This window comes from Hyposmocoma kahamanoa, unplaced genomic scaffold, assembly GCF_003589595.1.
Source record: "Hyposmocoma kahamanoa isolate Upper Pololo Valley unplaced genomic scaffold, ASM358959v1 116, whole genome shotgun sequence".
Lineage (NCBI taxonomy): Eukaryota > Metazoa > Arthropoda > Insecta > Lepidoptera > Cosmopterigidae > Hyposmocoma > Hyposmocoma kahamanoa.
The window spans coordinates 632,057-647,039 of record NW_020653391.1 but is presented as its reverse complement, the minus strand read 5'-3'; the positions used below and the strand labels follow the sequence as shown (position 1 = coordinate 647,039).

The 14,983-nt window shown below is 36.5% G+C and overlaps 2 protein-coding genes across 2 annotated transcripts in view; one reads left to right on the top strand and one right to left on the bottom strand.

Annotated features, from left to right (window-relative positions):
- LOC113239736 (plectin-like) overlaps window positions 1-14,983 on the top strand; it is a 303,113-nt gene that overhangs the window by 87,711 nt on the left and 200,419 nt on the right. The window lies entirely within an intron of this gene.
- Window positions 6,721-9,643, bottom strand: LOC113239785 (proteasome subunit alpha type-7-1-like). The gene is made up of 4 exons (XM_026476915.1): window positions 9,324-9,643; window positions 7,977-8,193; window positions 7,602-7,751; window positions 6,721-6,899 (listed from the first exon to the last, which is right to left on the bottom strand). The coding sequence occupies exons 1-4, from the start codon at window positions 9,581-9,583 to the stop codon at window positions 6,786-6,788; spliced, it is 741 nt and encodes a 246-aa protein (XP_026332700.1). The 5' UTR covers window positions 9,584-9,643; the 3' UTR covers window positions 6,721-6,785.

Here is a 14,983-nt window from a genome sequence, read left to right as displayed (position 1 = left end):
CCATGGCACCCGCGACACAGGGTTTCCCTAGTGCGGGGCTATGTTGATTGTGAACGTCATTGTGAGCGTTATTACATGCAGCAGTTTATAAATATGGTTATTAATGGTAATACCGGTGTGACGTCACACCATAATGGCGCCATACAATTGAATGTTAATGATAGTTTTGTTCTAATGGACGGAACATCCTTCCTGGCTTTAACCATGGATAAATTATAAGATCATCTTAAGTATGGATGGCAGCAATCAAGGTACACATTGACGGATCTCGTCCCGTTACTTCAGAGACGATATTCGAACAGTGCTTAGTTTAATGTGCTGTTGACTATATCTAGTTGTCATTTATTTATCGTCTGCCATTACTCAATGCATATAGATGTTAATCTATGCAAAAAATGTATTAAAATATACAGGAAGGATACTTTCATTGTTATAGAAAGCGAGTCACAAGTATCTCTCGTGGCACTGTTTGCAATGGTGTAGTAAAAAAAATTTCGAGGAGCCCAACCGATAAGCATGTAATTTGAATCTAGAATTCAAATTTTCAAATTTACTACAAATCTTGAGATCCAGTAACCTTTCTTTATATTTTTTCATTCTCCCAAATATCTAGTGAAAAAAAAATTGCCTGCGTAAATCTGGAGAACTGTGAAAAAAGAAAAATAAGAAATACTGCCTCGGATGAGAATCCATATTCTGCTTAGTTTATTGTGCTAAACGTTACGTAAATGATGCAAGGTATAACTTTTGCAAAGAGTTTTGACATTGAGCTCCGGCTGTAAAAAAAGTCCTTGCGTATTTCGTGGCCTTAATATGCTTAAATAAGTACGTATTTAGGTTTACTACATATTGCATTGGGATACCTTTAAAATAGCGCTTTTTCGAAAAGTTCTAATTGTAAATCGTAACGCAGTTTTCAAAGTCGTTATAAAGCACTTAACTGCTTCCGTGGCTTACCATGACGGACTGCTACGCAGAGGTACCAGGTTATATTTGTATGGTCTACATTTATTTCTCTCGTGAGTTTGGGTGTAATTTGTGGTTGTCTATGTGTCTATGGCACCCGCGACACAAGGTTTCCCTAGTGCGGGGCTATATTGAGTATGAGTGTGTGCGTATTTTATAATTCGTTTAAAAAAAACATCCGATGTCACCCACTTACATCCGTCTGTTGCAAATACATAGGTCTCAAGAAAGAGGGTCACTACAGTGTATACATTTTCTAAGATTTAGGCGTAACGTTTATTTATAGACTCAAATTATTATATAGTGTAAAATCCACTTATGTATCCATTGCATAACTATTATAATAAAACTTATATAAAAGTTTAAACAATTCGCCTATATAAAACAGCAAACTCTAAAAAAGTTTAAGCCCTACGCCGAGACAATTTAATGATGTTCACGTAAGTAGTAGAGGAGTTGGGAAGTCTGCAGACTTTTTTTTAACTGACTTTAAAAAAAGGAGGTTCTCAATTCGACTGGTTTTTTTTGTGTGTATTGTTACACGATTACTCTTTTTTTTTAATTTGTGAACCATTTTTGATGATTCCTTTTTTGTTGGAAAGAGTAAATTTAAATATTAATATAAGGGTGACAAACTAGGGGATGAATCCGTTCTGCGCACTTTCCGGTAACCGCTTTCAATCTTGGGAAATAGATGTGATTTCACGAACTTTTGTGGTCAATTTTTATGATACCAATTAGTATCAAAAAGCATCCAATACACATCCACTCACTTTCGAATATGGCAGTTTGAAGTTTAAAAGCGTTTTTCACCTTGTTTTATTTTCAAAATTTATAATGTCATGTAACTCCAGATATATTTATTTATGTTTATATGTTGGATTTTTTTTGCTATCAAAGAGGTTAGACTTTAGGAACCGTTTGGTACATATAACTCATTTTTTGATAATTTTGTGGATTGGATCCTTTTTGCTTATCTACGTCCAATTGACAGGACGGGCTAAGCGACACGCCCATCCACAACAGTTGCAGTGCCACTCAGAGCTTTAAATCACAAAGATCTGAGGGGCACAGCCACTGCGCCCGCCGCCCTGAGACATAAGTTAACAAGTCCCACGTGCCTGTAATTTCAGACTGTCCTAATTACACCGCCAGGACATGGTTACAGTATTATTGTAATGTCATCGAGGCCAATTCTATTAATTTTAAATCACCTCATTTGCTTGTCGATATTGTCAATGACAGGCTTTTGTGAGTATGATATTCTGCTAAAATTTAAGAGTAGGGGATTGTCAGTGAGAAGCCATCATCGAACTGCCATTGCAATTTTGGGTATTCTGCTCTTCAATGGCGATTTGATGGCACGTCTATTATATAGTCTACTATTATTTTTTTTAAAGTCTATACTGTATCACTGCTGAGCAAAGGCCTCTCTCCCTTCTCCACATCTCCCTGTTTTGCGCCACTGAGATCCAGTCTTTTAGGTGCGCGTCTACCTCATCTCTCCATCGACGCTTTGGCTGCCGCATGATCGTTTTCTAAATTTGGGGATCCATTCTGTGGTGGCCTTTGCCCACGACTCGTCTGACATGCGGCAGATGTGACCCGCTGAAATGGGCTGCCATTTTAGTTCACCGGCTTGTTGGCCCACATCAACGATTCGTGTTTTGGAGCGCAGTCTCTGTTCCTGATTCGGTCTGACAATTTGACTCCTAGGATGCTGCGCGCCATAGCTCGTTGGCAGTCCCCAAGTTTCAACTTTTGCCGCGCTGTCAGTGACCAGGTTTGTGCGCCGTAGGTGAGGATGGGTAGAATGCACACGTCCATGAGTTTTCTTTTGAGCGTGAGTGGTAATCCACCTTTCATCAGATGTTTCATAGACCAAGAGCCCTTCAGTGCGTTTTGTGATTTCAGCATCTTGTCTGCTCTGAAAGGATACTACAGTATTTAATTTGAAGACTAAATTGCCAATTAAAATAGATAAAAATTAAGATGTGCATAATCATTTCCATTGTAGTTTTAGTAAGGCAATAATCAAAAAATCGATCGTTAGTGATTGAATGAACGAATGCCATCACTGACATTCCACTGACAATCTATTAAGTTTCAACTGTCATTGCAACTAGATTTTAGCAGAATAACAGACGTATAGCTGATCAGTAGTTAGAGGGAGCGATCCTAGTTAGTTCAATCGATCAAATGAACTAGGTCGGTCTTCTAGTTCATTTACTTCATCTAGTTCCTTAGTTAGTTAGTTCGTCTTGTCCTTGCTCGGACATTGAACGAACGCTCCAAACTAGTAATTTTATTCACGTGAACTACTACGGATTTCTAGTATTAGGAGGTATGTATAGAATCGGTACTATTTGATTTTCCTTCATATTTTACAAGTTTAAAGACTGTCATTCTAACAAAATATCCTTTTTTTTACAAAATAAGAATTATAGTTAGAATGGTGTTTCATATACTCGTACACGTAGGTTGATATTATACGTAAAGATACCTACCAAAAAATATTACTTTTTTGCAAGCTTGTGTACACACATAATGTAGATACGTATTAGAGACTTAGAACGAGTTGGCAACGTTCAATCGTGCATCCCACTCGAACTTGTACTAAAAGTAGTGAAGGATCGCTATTTGTCCCGCTCGCAGCGTTCCTACTGTATAAAAGACAGGTGAACGAAAAAGAACTATGAACTACTAAAACCGTGCAAGACGAACTAGTTCATGTCGGTCAGTGTAGGGAATATATTCCTAATAGTTCGTAGGTCATGAACTATACAAGCCTACAGGATAATGAATATTGTCATAATTGCAACATTAATCTCAGTGGAGTGGAATTACAATGATGAGTGGTTTCAAGAAAACTTGCAGAAGTGCAGACGTTTACCAAACTTTGCTTAGTACAATCCTGATTAAATTTTAACTTTCAAGTTACTACGATAGTGTTGTAAAAAACTCGAGTCCGGGAGTCTACATTTTAGGACTCTACTCCAAATCACAAGACGCGACTCATAAAGACAGAGACTCACTGCTCGAAGTATTAAAAATGTATCGAGTTTCTAAGTAGACTCGAGTTCGACATTAGTGCTCGAGTCTATTTATGTAACGAGACGAGCTCGAGTCTAGTAAGTATACCTACTGAGCGGTGTTGTGTTGTGACGTGTTAAACAATAGTATAATTAAACATTATTTTTGTTTTATATTTAATGCGTCGGCATTAATAGAGTTTCAATAAAATTGTACCCTGCTTGTCGTCCTCGCAACTTTGTAGTGCGGAAGTCGCTTTGAGAAGAGTTTTCGAACTCGAGTTTTGTTCAAACTTGAGTTAGCTTTACGACTCGAGTCTTGTGTTCCGATGACTCGCGTTGGACTCGTGAGTTTTTTTAGGCCACCGAGCCGTGCAAAATTGAGTCGAGCTAATAAATGTAGACTTCTGGACTCGAGTTTTTTACAACACTAAACTGCAATATCGCAGACAGGCAACATACAAAGACACAGATACACAGAAAAAGGCACCCCATTTACTAAATGTTAAAAGCTTAGATTATTTCATGCTGATTGTAACAAGTTTACAAGTCATTAAAACCCACTTAAACTTACAAGTTATAATAACTATTAAACACAGTTGTCGAGTATAACCTATTACAATACCATTTTTAAACATTATCACAATTTTATAAAGCGCTGGTTTTATCATTCAACTTTATAGTAACCTTTGAAAACTCAGTTTATGTTTATTATCGTAAAAGAAAGGTGAATGAACGTACGACGGCCATTTAACTACTTACAGCGGCATCTCTTGACGTTTCTTGCGGACTAGTTCGGACGGTTCGGTCGAGCGTATTGTCATGTAGTACGATCAATTTACGGTAGATGGTGGTAGAGGTGTGTTTATGACGTTTAAATGATTTTAATTTTTCAATTTTTTGTTACAGGTACATGAGAAGTTTTATTCGAAAGAATTCGCAGGAAAGGGGTAATTCAATAACTTTTTTATCTTTGCCTACGCAATAGGAAACTTTTTCAGCCTATAAAGGGGTTTTTTAATTGTAGGTTTGTTTTATCAAAATACTTTATTTACTTCAACATATTCGGATGTACCACCGACGCATTACGATAAATTTATCCACTTTCATCATAAATAGATAACAATTCTTCATTACCGAAACCATTTTAATCAAAACTAATACTATTATGTTTATTACACGTAGCTTCAATATAAACTTGTCAAGCTGCAAAAACATTTAAATACGTTTTTAACCGACTTCAAAAAATGAGATGGTGCTCAATTCGAATATATTTTTATTTATTTTATTACGCGATTGCTACGACATTCGTGATTCGACCTCAATAGTTGCCCCATTCAAATTTAAAGAAAATATTCCACATCTAAAGGTGGCAAATTAGGGGTGGCAAATTATGAATCCGGTTTATTGGATTTCACCCCCTTTCCGTTAGTCAATTTCAACAAAACTTGGCAAATAGATGTAACTTTTAAAGTCGATTTTGTTCATAAAAAAACAATTATTGTCATTATTGACGTCAGGACCCTATATCTAATTAATAATAACCATAGATTTAGTATATAGGTACCCAATAATAACTAATATTGAATATCAAATAAACAAATCGACAAATTATACAGCAAAAATTATCATAGTCATGTATAAAATATTCTAATAAACAAGAAATGATTTGCTAATTCTTGAAAACACATTTGATAATGTTGTCAGTTTTTTAAACCGTTTTTTTCCTACCTCATCATCATTTGTGTACAAATTGGTAGGTGTAAAAACGAAACACGTGTATTCAACGTTAGGTTTATTCGAGGCTTTTCAATAAAAACAAATTAGTTTTATGAAACAGATCGATGTTAATTAGCAATACGTGAACAACAGTTTTTGTTTTCGTTATACATTTTGCTTTACATACATTTCATATGATCGCAAGCGATTATTGACTTTGAAAACTCGTAATAAGTACCTACCAAGGCTTTCAGTCTTCCTGCTTTCCGCGTCCCGGGAAAAAATAGAGGCTCGGGGCGATTTCAAAAATCCCGGTAACAACCAGACTTTTGAGAAATTTAGGTTTCCATATTTATAGGCTAGGATATTTTGAGAGTATAATACTACCTCAAATAGCTTTGCATGACTCCGCAGAACAGTGAAAGTGTTAAAGTTTAATCAATCACTTGGAATAAATACATCTAGTAAAATTGAGTATATCCTCAATGGTATAGTAATAAGTGTATATACACTGATTGTGTATATACACTGATGTGTCCACCTCTCGGCTCCTTATGTCATAACGTATAAAAACGTAGCAATAAAAACGATTTAATTCTGTTCAATTAAGTTACTTAGTCTCAAACATTGACTTACAATTATATGGACGTCGGATCCACGCTAAAAAGTGTCCGAACTTATAGGGCGTTAAAATCGTATACAGAGCATCATTCACGCTTTAGTCTTCGTTTGTTCGACAGACAGCGAAACAAGCAAAATTAGACAGTACTGCGATGACATTACAATTTAAATTCAATGTTTTAGCTTTTTCATATTCCTTTACATGTCACTACGTTTAAATAGGTTGACTTGGGACATTTTTTTCGTGGTTTTTGTATTAGACCCGTCGTCCATTTATTTGTAAGTCAATGGTCTCAAAAGTCTACATTAACGAGACTGAAAACATCAGTGTACAGTTTCGAAAATGTCAAACAATCGACGAGATTTTCGAGCTCGAGAATGAAAACCCTAGTAACAACCAACAATGTCAAATCAAATTCTTAATGTTATTTAAAGTCACTACTCCAGTTACTTCTTCTTGTTTTCAGCTTCGTCTTTCTCTTTCTCGATCTCATTGACGATGCTGCTGATCGCATCTTGGTTGAGCATTTCCACAGGTTGGTTGTTCCGCATCACTGCTACCTACAAATTAATAATGGTCACCCAATAACAGTCGTCAATGAGAATTCATCAGTTATCATTCCTACGCTATCGTTAGAGTGACATTCCATTGATACAGAAAGATAAACATTTTTGGCTTACATAATTGAACTGCATGGCTGCAATAGTAAAATAGAATTACATGGTAAGTCAAATTCTTGCGGTGTATATCCCTAATTGATGCTAAACAGAGTAACAACCATGCGCTCGACCTAATAAATAAGGTTCAATTTTCCAAAACAAAAATGGAGATCCTGATATACGTAGGATGACTTCGAAATCCAAAAACCAAGCGCATCCAATGTTAGACTTTATTAACATTGCAAATAGGGATTAACTTATTGTCCCGATGTTTCAGTCAGCCCGTGACCGCGGCTGGCACGACCTGGCGGAAATTAGGTGTAATGTAGGTTTAAAACCGTATTCTCGGATCTAAGTTTATAAGACGGTAGAATTACAGACCGAAAAACAATTAGACGGTCCATTTAATGAAAATTGTAACTGCTGAGACCGTTCTGATACTAATTAAGTATTTTTAATGACTATAACGCCTTAACACGAATTCGACTCTAGCTCTAAAACGTTTCTTACATGATTTTGTACCTTACAAGGCGTGACTCGTTAACACTATTCCCTTCTAAAGTCTAGAAAAGATCTTACTACTATTTTGTAGTATATTATTACCTCTAAATTCCTCTGCCCGGACTGTACAACCTCCAGTAAAGCTTTGATAGCCAACTTTACAGTCCCTCTTTCAGTAGCTACGATGTCGTTGTTGAAGTTCTGCTCGAGAAATTCACGAACCGTCTTGTCACAACGTCCTGTTGCGCTGGCCTGGACAATTGGCCAAAAAAGGATTGTGAAATAAAATCATTTTGTCAACAAGTCCCGAACTACGGAAAGACTACGCTCGTTAGTGACCAGGTTAAAGCCAAGAACATCTTGAAGTTTACATTAAGTTGAAATTAAAACTTGTGCCTAGCTTGCTCTTTACTGTATCACGTGATAAAAGCTCCTAAACATCCCATATATTTTCAGAAAACCAAAAACTGAGTTTACCTTCCATTCATAATAAATTCCTGAAGGCTCAGTCTGGAACAAATGCGGCTGCCCATCATGCGTGTCAAATCCACCGATTAAACATGACATGCCAAAAGGCCGCCGTCCATTGCTTTGTGTGTATTTTTGTTTCATCTCAGCTATGTAACGCGTTATGTACTCAACGGAAACTGGGTCTTCGACTGTGAGGCGGTGGGATTGGCATTCTATTTGAGCTCTGAAAGCATTGACTTACAAATAAATGGACGACGGGTCTAATACAAAAACCACGAAAAAAATGTCCCAAGTCAACCTATTCGAAATTTAAATTGTAATGTCATCGCAGTATCGCGCTGTCAGTCGAACAAATGAAGACTAAAGCGGAGTTTGGCGCTCTGTATACGATTTTAACGCCTTACAAGTGCGGACACTTTTTAGCGCGGACCCGACGTCCATATAATTGTAAGTCAATGTCTGAAAGATATAATTTCATAAGTAAATGTATTAAATCCTCTCTTTAAGCTAGGAAATGCCAGATTTCCAGACCAGCAAAAGACAACCCTGTGTGTTCGGCATTCTGCCTTTCCAGCGTTTTGGTATTAACTCTAATTTCTACTAACCATCAGTCTTTTTGCCAGTCTTTTTGCTTATTGCCAGAAAAACACTTTTTCTGCCAATTATGTTAAGCGTTTGACTGATAATTAGCTGGTAACGCTACCAAGACATTGACGACTAATTAGTAAAATAATCTCAGTACAGAGTACTAAAAAAACCGACCTCAAAAGTACGTGGAATTACGTCTATTTGCTAAGTTTTATTGAAATATCCTCTAGTTCGCCAGTAGACAGGACTTGACACTGGAGATAATAAAAATAGGTTCTCACTACGACACTACACAAAGTATATTGAGAGAAAAACGCCTTGAATTGAAGAAATAGCAAAATCAACTATTAAAGTAATCGCTCTAATTGAAGTTAGGTGCTATTTATAAAAATGAATCTTCATGCGTGAACAGACACCCTTCGAGGTGGATGATTTTCTTCAAAATGAAATGGGACCACTATGGAAGTACCCCCTTTCCAACAAAAAAAGAATCATAAAAATCGGTTCACAAATACCGGAGTTATCGCGTAACATACATACAAAAAAAAAGAACATACAGTCGAATTGAGAACCTCTTCCTTTTTTGAAGTCGGTTAAAAAGAGGTTTAATCTGCAACATTCAGCCAGAAATACGAGTATATGATATCAATACCACAGGGCTATCTTTCGCATTACGTGTTTAACCTACTGACGGTTTAAAAAGTAGGTCATAAACAATTAATCCATAATTTAGAACATTCGTGAGGTCAATGGGGCTAAACATACCGTGTAATAAGCACCCTAGCATCAGCTCTTAATCCAGCAAAAGCCATAACAACATGTTCATCCAAACCAACGATTTTCTTTTCAGTTCGTTCTTCCTGTAATTTAGCAACAGACTTCTTTTCGACAGCCAGAACTATGCATGTCTTGCCTCTAATGCCGACAACAGCTGATCCCTTTCTGACTGCTTCTTGCGCATATTGCACTTGGAGAAGTTGACCATCAGGGGAAAAGACTGTGATTGCTCGATCGTAACTTGACATATTGTTTTTGAGGAACTTGAGATTCCACAAAGGTTTTTAAGTATGGAAGAATGATTTTCAAGCGGTTTTTTAGCAATAGCGTATTATAGAAATATAATTACGACATACGCCTAAAATATATTTCGTTATGTCAATGTATCTTTGACATACTGTAAAAACAAAATTTCTCTATGGTGTGGTGAAAAAGTTTTTATGCGAAAACAGGTATGGCAAGATATTTAGACTATTTTAGACACAGTATATAATTGTAAGTCAATGTACATCGGGCATAAGAACTATAAACACAAAAACAGGTTCACAAATGAGGCTCATAATATTTACATATGTATTTACCGTGTACATATGTAATCCGTCTAAAAATATCCGTTACTATCATAGTAATGTTCTCATAGTAAATATTACGTAAGACATTTACTTTGTTTTGCAAACTTCAAAACTGCGGTTGAGAAAATATAGAACTGCTGTATGTCTAAAATCAAGCAAGCTTTGGAACCACGGAGCGAACAACGATACTGATAACTATTTCTGAAGTTGGTCGAAACGCAGCAACACTAGCAAAAATCGATAATAATTAAGATTAATCGATATTTTATGGATTCGAGACCCAGATTAAGGATAATGTGTAAATAAAGGTCAGGTCAAAAATACCAGAAATTGATGCGAAAGCACGAAATAAAAGAGGTTTTATAAGACTAAGGCTCTACTTAACCGTAGCGAAGAACTACGTTATAGGAGTCTTAAAATGTTTTATTTGTTTAAGGAAATGAAGAGTTAAATGTCAAAATAGAATACACCAATGGAAAAAAGGACGAGCTGTCTTTTAATCACACCTAGCTCAGGAGTTTAGTCTATTCTTGGACGACGAAATGGAGGCGCAAATGCTACTTGTGCTTGTCACTGTGTTCAGAACATTTGTGGTTCCTAATGCTGACTTTGCTTGTAGTTGCGGAAATAAATATATTACTATCGAAATTCTCCACTTTAATTTGTGAATTCATCAGGAGAATTCATTAGGTCGTCGGAGAGGCTGTGATCCACGTTCTGAATCTTACTTGGTGCATAAATTTCATTGGCCATTCAGTGCGGTACGACATTTGAACTAGCTAAGATTCAGAGCGGTTCTTTTTCATTGTAATAGTTGCTTCGTCATATAAAAAAATATTAATTTTTAAATTTAAAATTATTATTATTTTAAAATTATTAATTTTTATATGACGAAGCCTGTTGCTGGTTTAATTTGTGTCTTCCAGACGAAGCCTACGTTGCGGATTGACTTAATTATCTAATTAATCTAGGTTTTACATGAATTGAATTGTATTGTAATAACAAATTTTTCGTTCACTAAAATAAAAATTAGATGTTTATTTGTCAACAAACACACGTCTGGAATCCCCGATTACATTCTGCGATGCAACTTGCGATCAAAATTGTAAACAAAAAAAAAGCGCCATTACAAAAAATGTTTTCAGAATTGTGCAAACGTAAAATAAATCTGTCTAGAAAAGTTTTACCAGTCATGGTCTTATTTTACCATTATGTTGATTAAACCTTTAGTAATGGTTATCTTTTGCCATTACTAAAATAAACGAAGTTGTTTCAAACAAATCACATATCCTGGTAAGAATGTGAATTGCTGCGTTTGATTCTCTAACTATCGTTCACATAGACTGCAACCGATACTTGTAGTTGAAGTCACAACTGCACGCAGTTGAAATCATGACTGCACGCATTAACTGCAGACATTCAGTCCATCCGTTAGCAACCTTACCGTATAACATATTACGCAACGGACTTGAAGGCTCCTAGACCACGGCTCACCGGGTTCAGACGCTACAGGACACCTCCGCCACTGTAAATAATAATAACGCACACACCCATAGCCCTGCACTAGGGAAACCTGTGCGGGGCTGTAGTCTAGCTACTCTAGACTGAAAACTCATTCGCAGAACCAGTGGGAGAGAAATTCTCAGTATTTCTGTGAAGAAATGGGAAGAAAATACCAATAGTTGTGTAAAAAAAGTTTGTTTAGTTTTGTTTTTGTCGTTCGCCTGGTGGTAAGCGAAACGCCTATCCATAACAGTTGCAGTGCCATTCAGACTTTTAAATCGCAAAGATCTTATGGGCACTGCCACTGCGCCCTTCACTCTGAGCCATAAGTTAACAAGTCCCATGTGCCCGTAATTCCACCAGCACCCTTAGCCTTCAAAACCGGAACACAGTAATGCTGACATTACTGCTTTCACAAGCGACGAACGAAGACGAACTCTTTCACAAGGAACTAGTAGAGCTACTAAGTACCAGTACTTCTGTCAACAGAACTGTACAACAGAACTAAGGAATAATGATGTCGCTGGTGCCATGGACACACACATAGAACCACAAATTACGCCCAAACTCACGAATAAATGTAGGCCATACACTTTATATATATACATTTATCTCCCGGTCGGGGAATCGAACCCGGGACCTCTGCATGGCAGACCAGCATGGTAACCATTTGGCTACTGAGGCAGTTACAGGCACGGAAGAGTAAACGCAGATACGGTCCCCCGTATCTGCGTTTCGTAGTTTTTTTGGAATATTATAGATGATTGTCTTGAAGTCTCTCCTTGTTAATTATATAACCAAGTATTTATGTATACCTCCGTGTTTAAACACTTCGTTATCTAATATTTGAGATGTACTAAATGTGCTAATTGATGATGACATTCTTCGTAGTTACCGTTTTATTGTGTACATTGCCTTTTTTATCTACAATAGAGTAACAATGTTGAGATCTAAATTTATGTACGTTGAATTTGTCACTCATGTATATTGTAATCAAAGTCCAAAAAATGGTGCTCGATTTATTTCCTAATATACTCTTTTACCACTCGATTCGAATAGTCCCTTTTGACTAAAACGAGTCTCTCAGGATTAAGGAGGAAATCTCAAAAGTTTGTGAAATAATTACATCCAGAAAAGTGGTCTGTTTTCTATCGGATACATTTCGGGGAGTGTGCGCAGGAACTTTTCAATTTAGTTCCATCCTCACCGTTCCTCCTTCAGTCGACTAGAAGGTCCGGAATACTCCATCTTTATGTCGTTGATATACCACCTATTCGCACTACGCACTCTCTACATCTCTACATCTCGGCATCTGTGTTTCCCGAAAAGTTTGTGGCTATTCAAGGCCTGAGTGAACGGGGATTTTTTAGACAAACGCGTACCATCGTTGGTCACAACGTCGCTTAACATCTGGTGAGACTGTGGCCAAGCGTAAGTCTATTATATATTTTTTGAAAATTGCCAATATTTATTGAAATCGGTTAACGGAAAGTGGTCGAAATCCAATAAACCGGATCCATCCCGTAATTTGCAACCCTTGGAGGTGGAATATTTCCTTCAAATTTTAATGGGACCACTACCAGAGCTCCGTCACTCGCTCGAGGTTAGCACTTATCGCGCTCAGCAGTACACACTCATCATACACTCAGCAGTATGCACTTATCGCGTAAAATAAGTGCGTACTGCTGTTTGAATCGCCGGTAGTGCAAGCGCTCAGACAAGTTTTTTATTTACATTACAATCCTTGTACTACCCCAACATTCGGTTCCGCACGACTGCACCCGGCGGGCAACGTTATTTTCACCGTGTTTTCACCTCTTTGAGCGCGTGCTTAGGTTGCTTTAACCTCGTAGTTCGCGCCTGGTGTCGTTGGTCAGACTAAGTGGGCAGTCTGTGGTCCCCATCCAGTCAAGTCAAATGGATTTTTCTCTGTGTTTGTTTCATCTTTGCATCAGTAATAATAATAAAGTAGTGGAGTATTTTCACGCAAAATAGATGAATATCATGGTTGTAAAAATATCATGATATTCAATAAAATTATTTTTATTTTTTTACCTCTTCTTAGACATTTTAGTGTTCAATACTCAATATTTTATTGCAGAACCATAACATATACAATTACATTTTAATAAAAAAGAAAAGACCTATATTATGGACCCCGTCGGGCACGCAATTCAAGGGAAAGGACAGAGATAATTATATACCTCTCTAGAAATTTTACTTGAAATTTAAGTAAATATACTCCATTTCGATATCTGCTAGATAGTTCACTGCGATATGATAACATTTGTTTCTTTTTATCATATCACAAGTTTTTTTCATGTTGTATTTCCCCGTTTTGTTCCGGCTCAAACACTAACTCTGAAATGCCAAATTAAAAAAAAGAGCTGTTATACACATCGAGTATATAACCCGTAAAGGATGGAAAAAAAGTCTACGATATAACCAGAAATAGAGTCGAAATGACTTTTATTTTGTTTGAAAACTATTGTGCCATATCATTAATGTGACAACTTCGCTCCGATTGGTCATCTCAAATTCGAAACAATTGACGGGTGTCGTCAATTGTTTCAAATCGATCAGTTAACTTGAGCTTTGCTATAATGGACGATAATTGCAAAATTACATATTTAATACTTAATTACCGATGAAATTTGATTCCGTTTGTTTTCTAATTAGAATTTCTAATATTTTGCTGTTTTCCCCACACCACCGATTGGAACAGTACGCCATTGTTAGAGAAGATGTTTATTACAATAAATACAGAACATTTTTAAAATACACGGAGAACTACACACACGTCAGTTGTTGGCGCAGTCTATATTTCAGTACAAACGAGCGTTGATATTTATAAGTGATGTATCACTGATGAGATACCAGGAATGTATGACCTTATTTCATCTCTATTTGTGGTTACATACTCGATGACTTAATAGTGCCGTCATAATAACACACTAAGAACTGTGTTTGTCTTCTCTTTTCCACGCACGGTACCGCCTATTTTATCATCTAATATTCCTTCTATTTACAAATGCGTAGACTTATAAAAAAATTATATATATATTGTAATATTGACATACATTTCACTGATAATTTCATTAAAAAGTTTTTTCCATCTCAGATTCCTTTTTGCCGCGGTAAATTGTCTGGCACAAAATGTTCACAAAAAAAATGTATAAGCCATCTATCTACAAACAAAGAGACCTTTGTTTTTTTATAGGCAAACGGAGATTTTTTGCGGCATTTTATTTAAATTATTTTTAAACATAATTTTACGGCATCGAGTATATAACCAGAAATAGAGACGAAATAACGGCCATATATTCCTGGTAAAACATTAGCGATACAGCTCTTATAAATATCAACTCCCGTTTGCACTGAAGTATAGACAAGCCAACTACTGACCTGTGTGTACGTCTCCGTATATTCCAAAAAATATTCTGTATTTAGTATAATAAAGATAATATCTCTAACAATGCCGTGCTGTTCTATTTGGTGGTGTGGGAAAAACAGCAAAACATCTAATTCCAAAATAAACGGAATCACATTTCATCGGTAATTAAATATTAAATA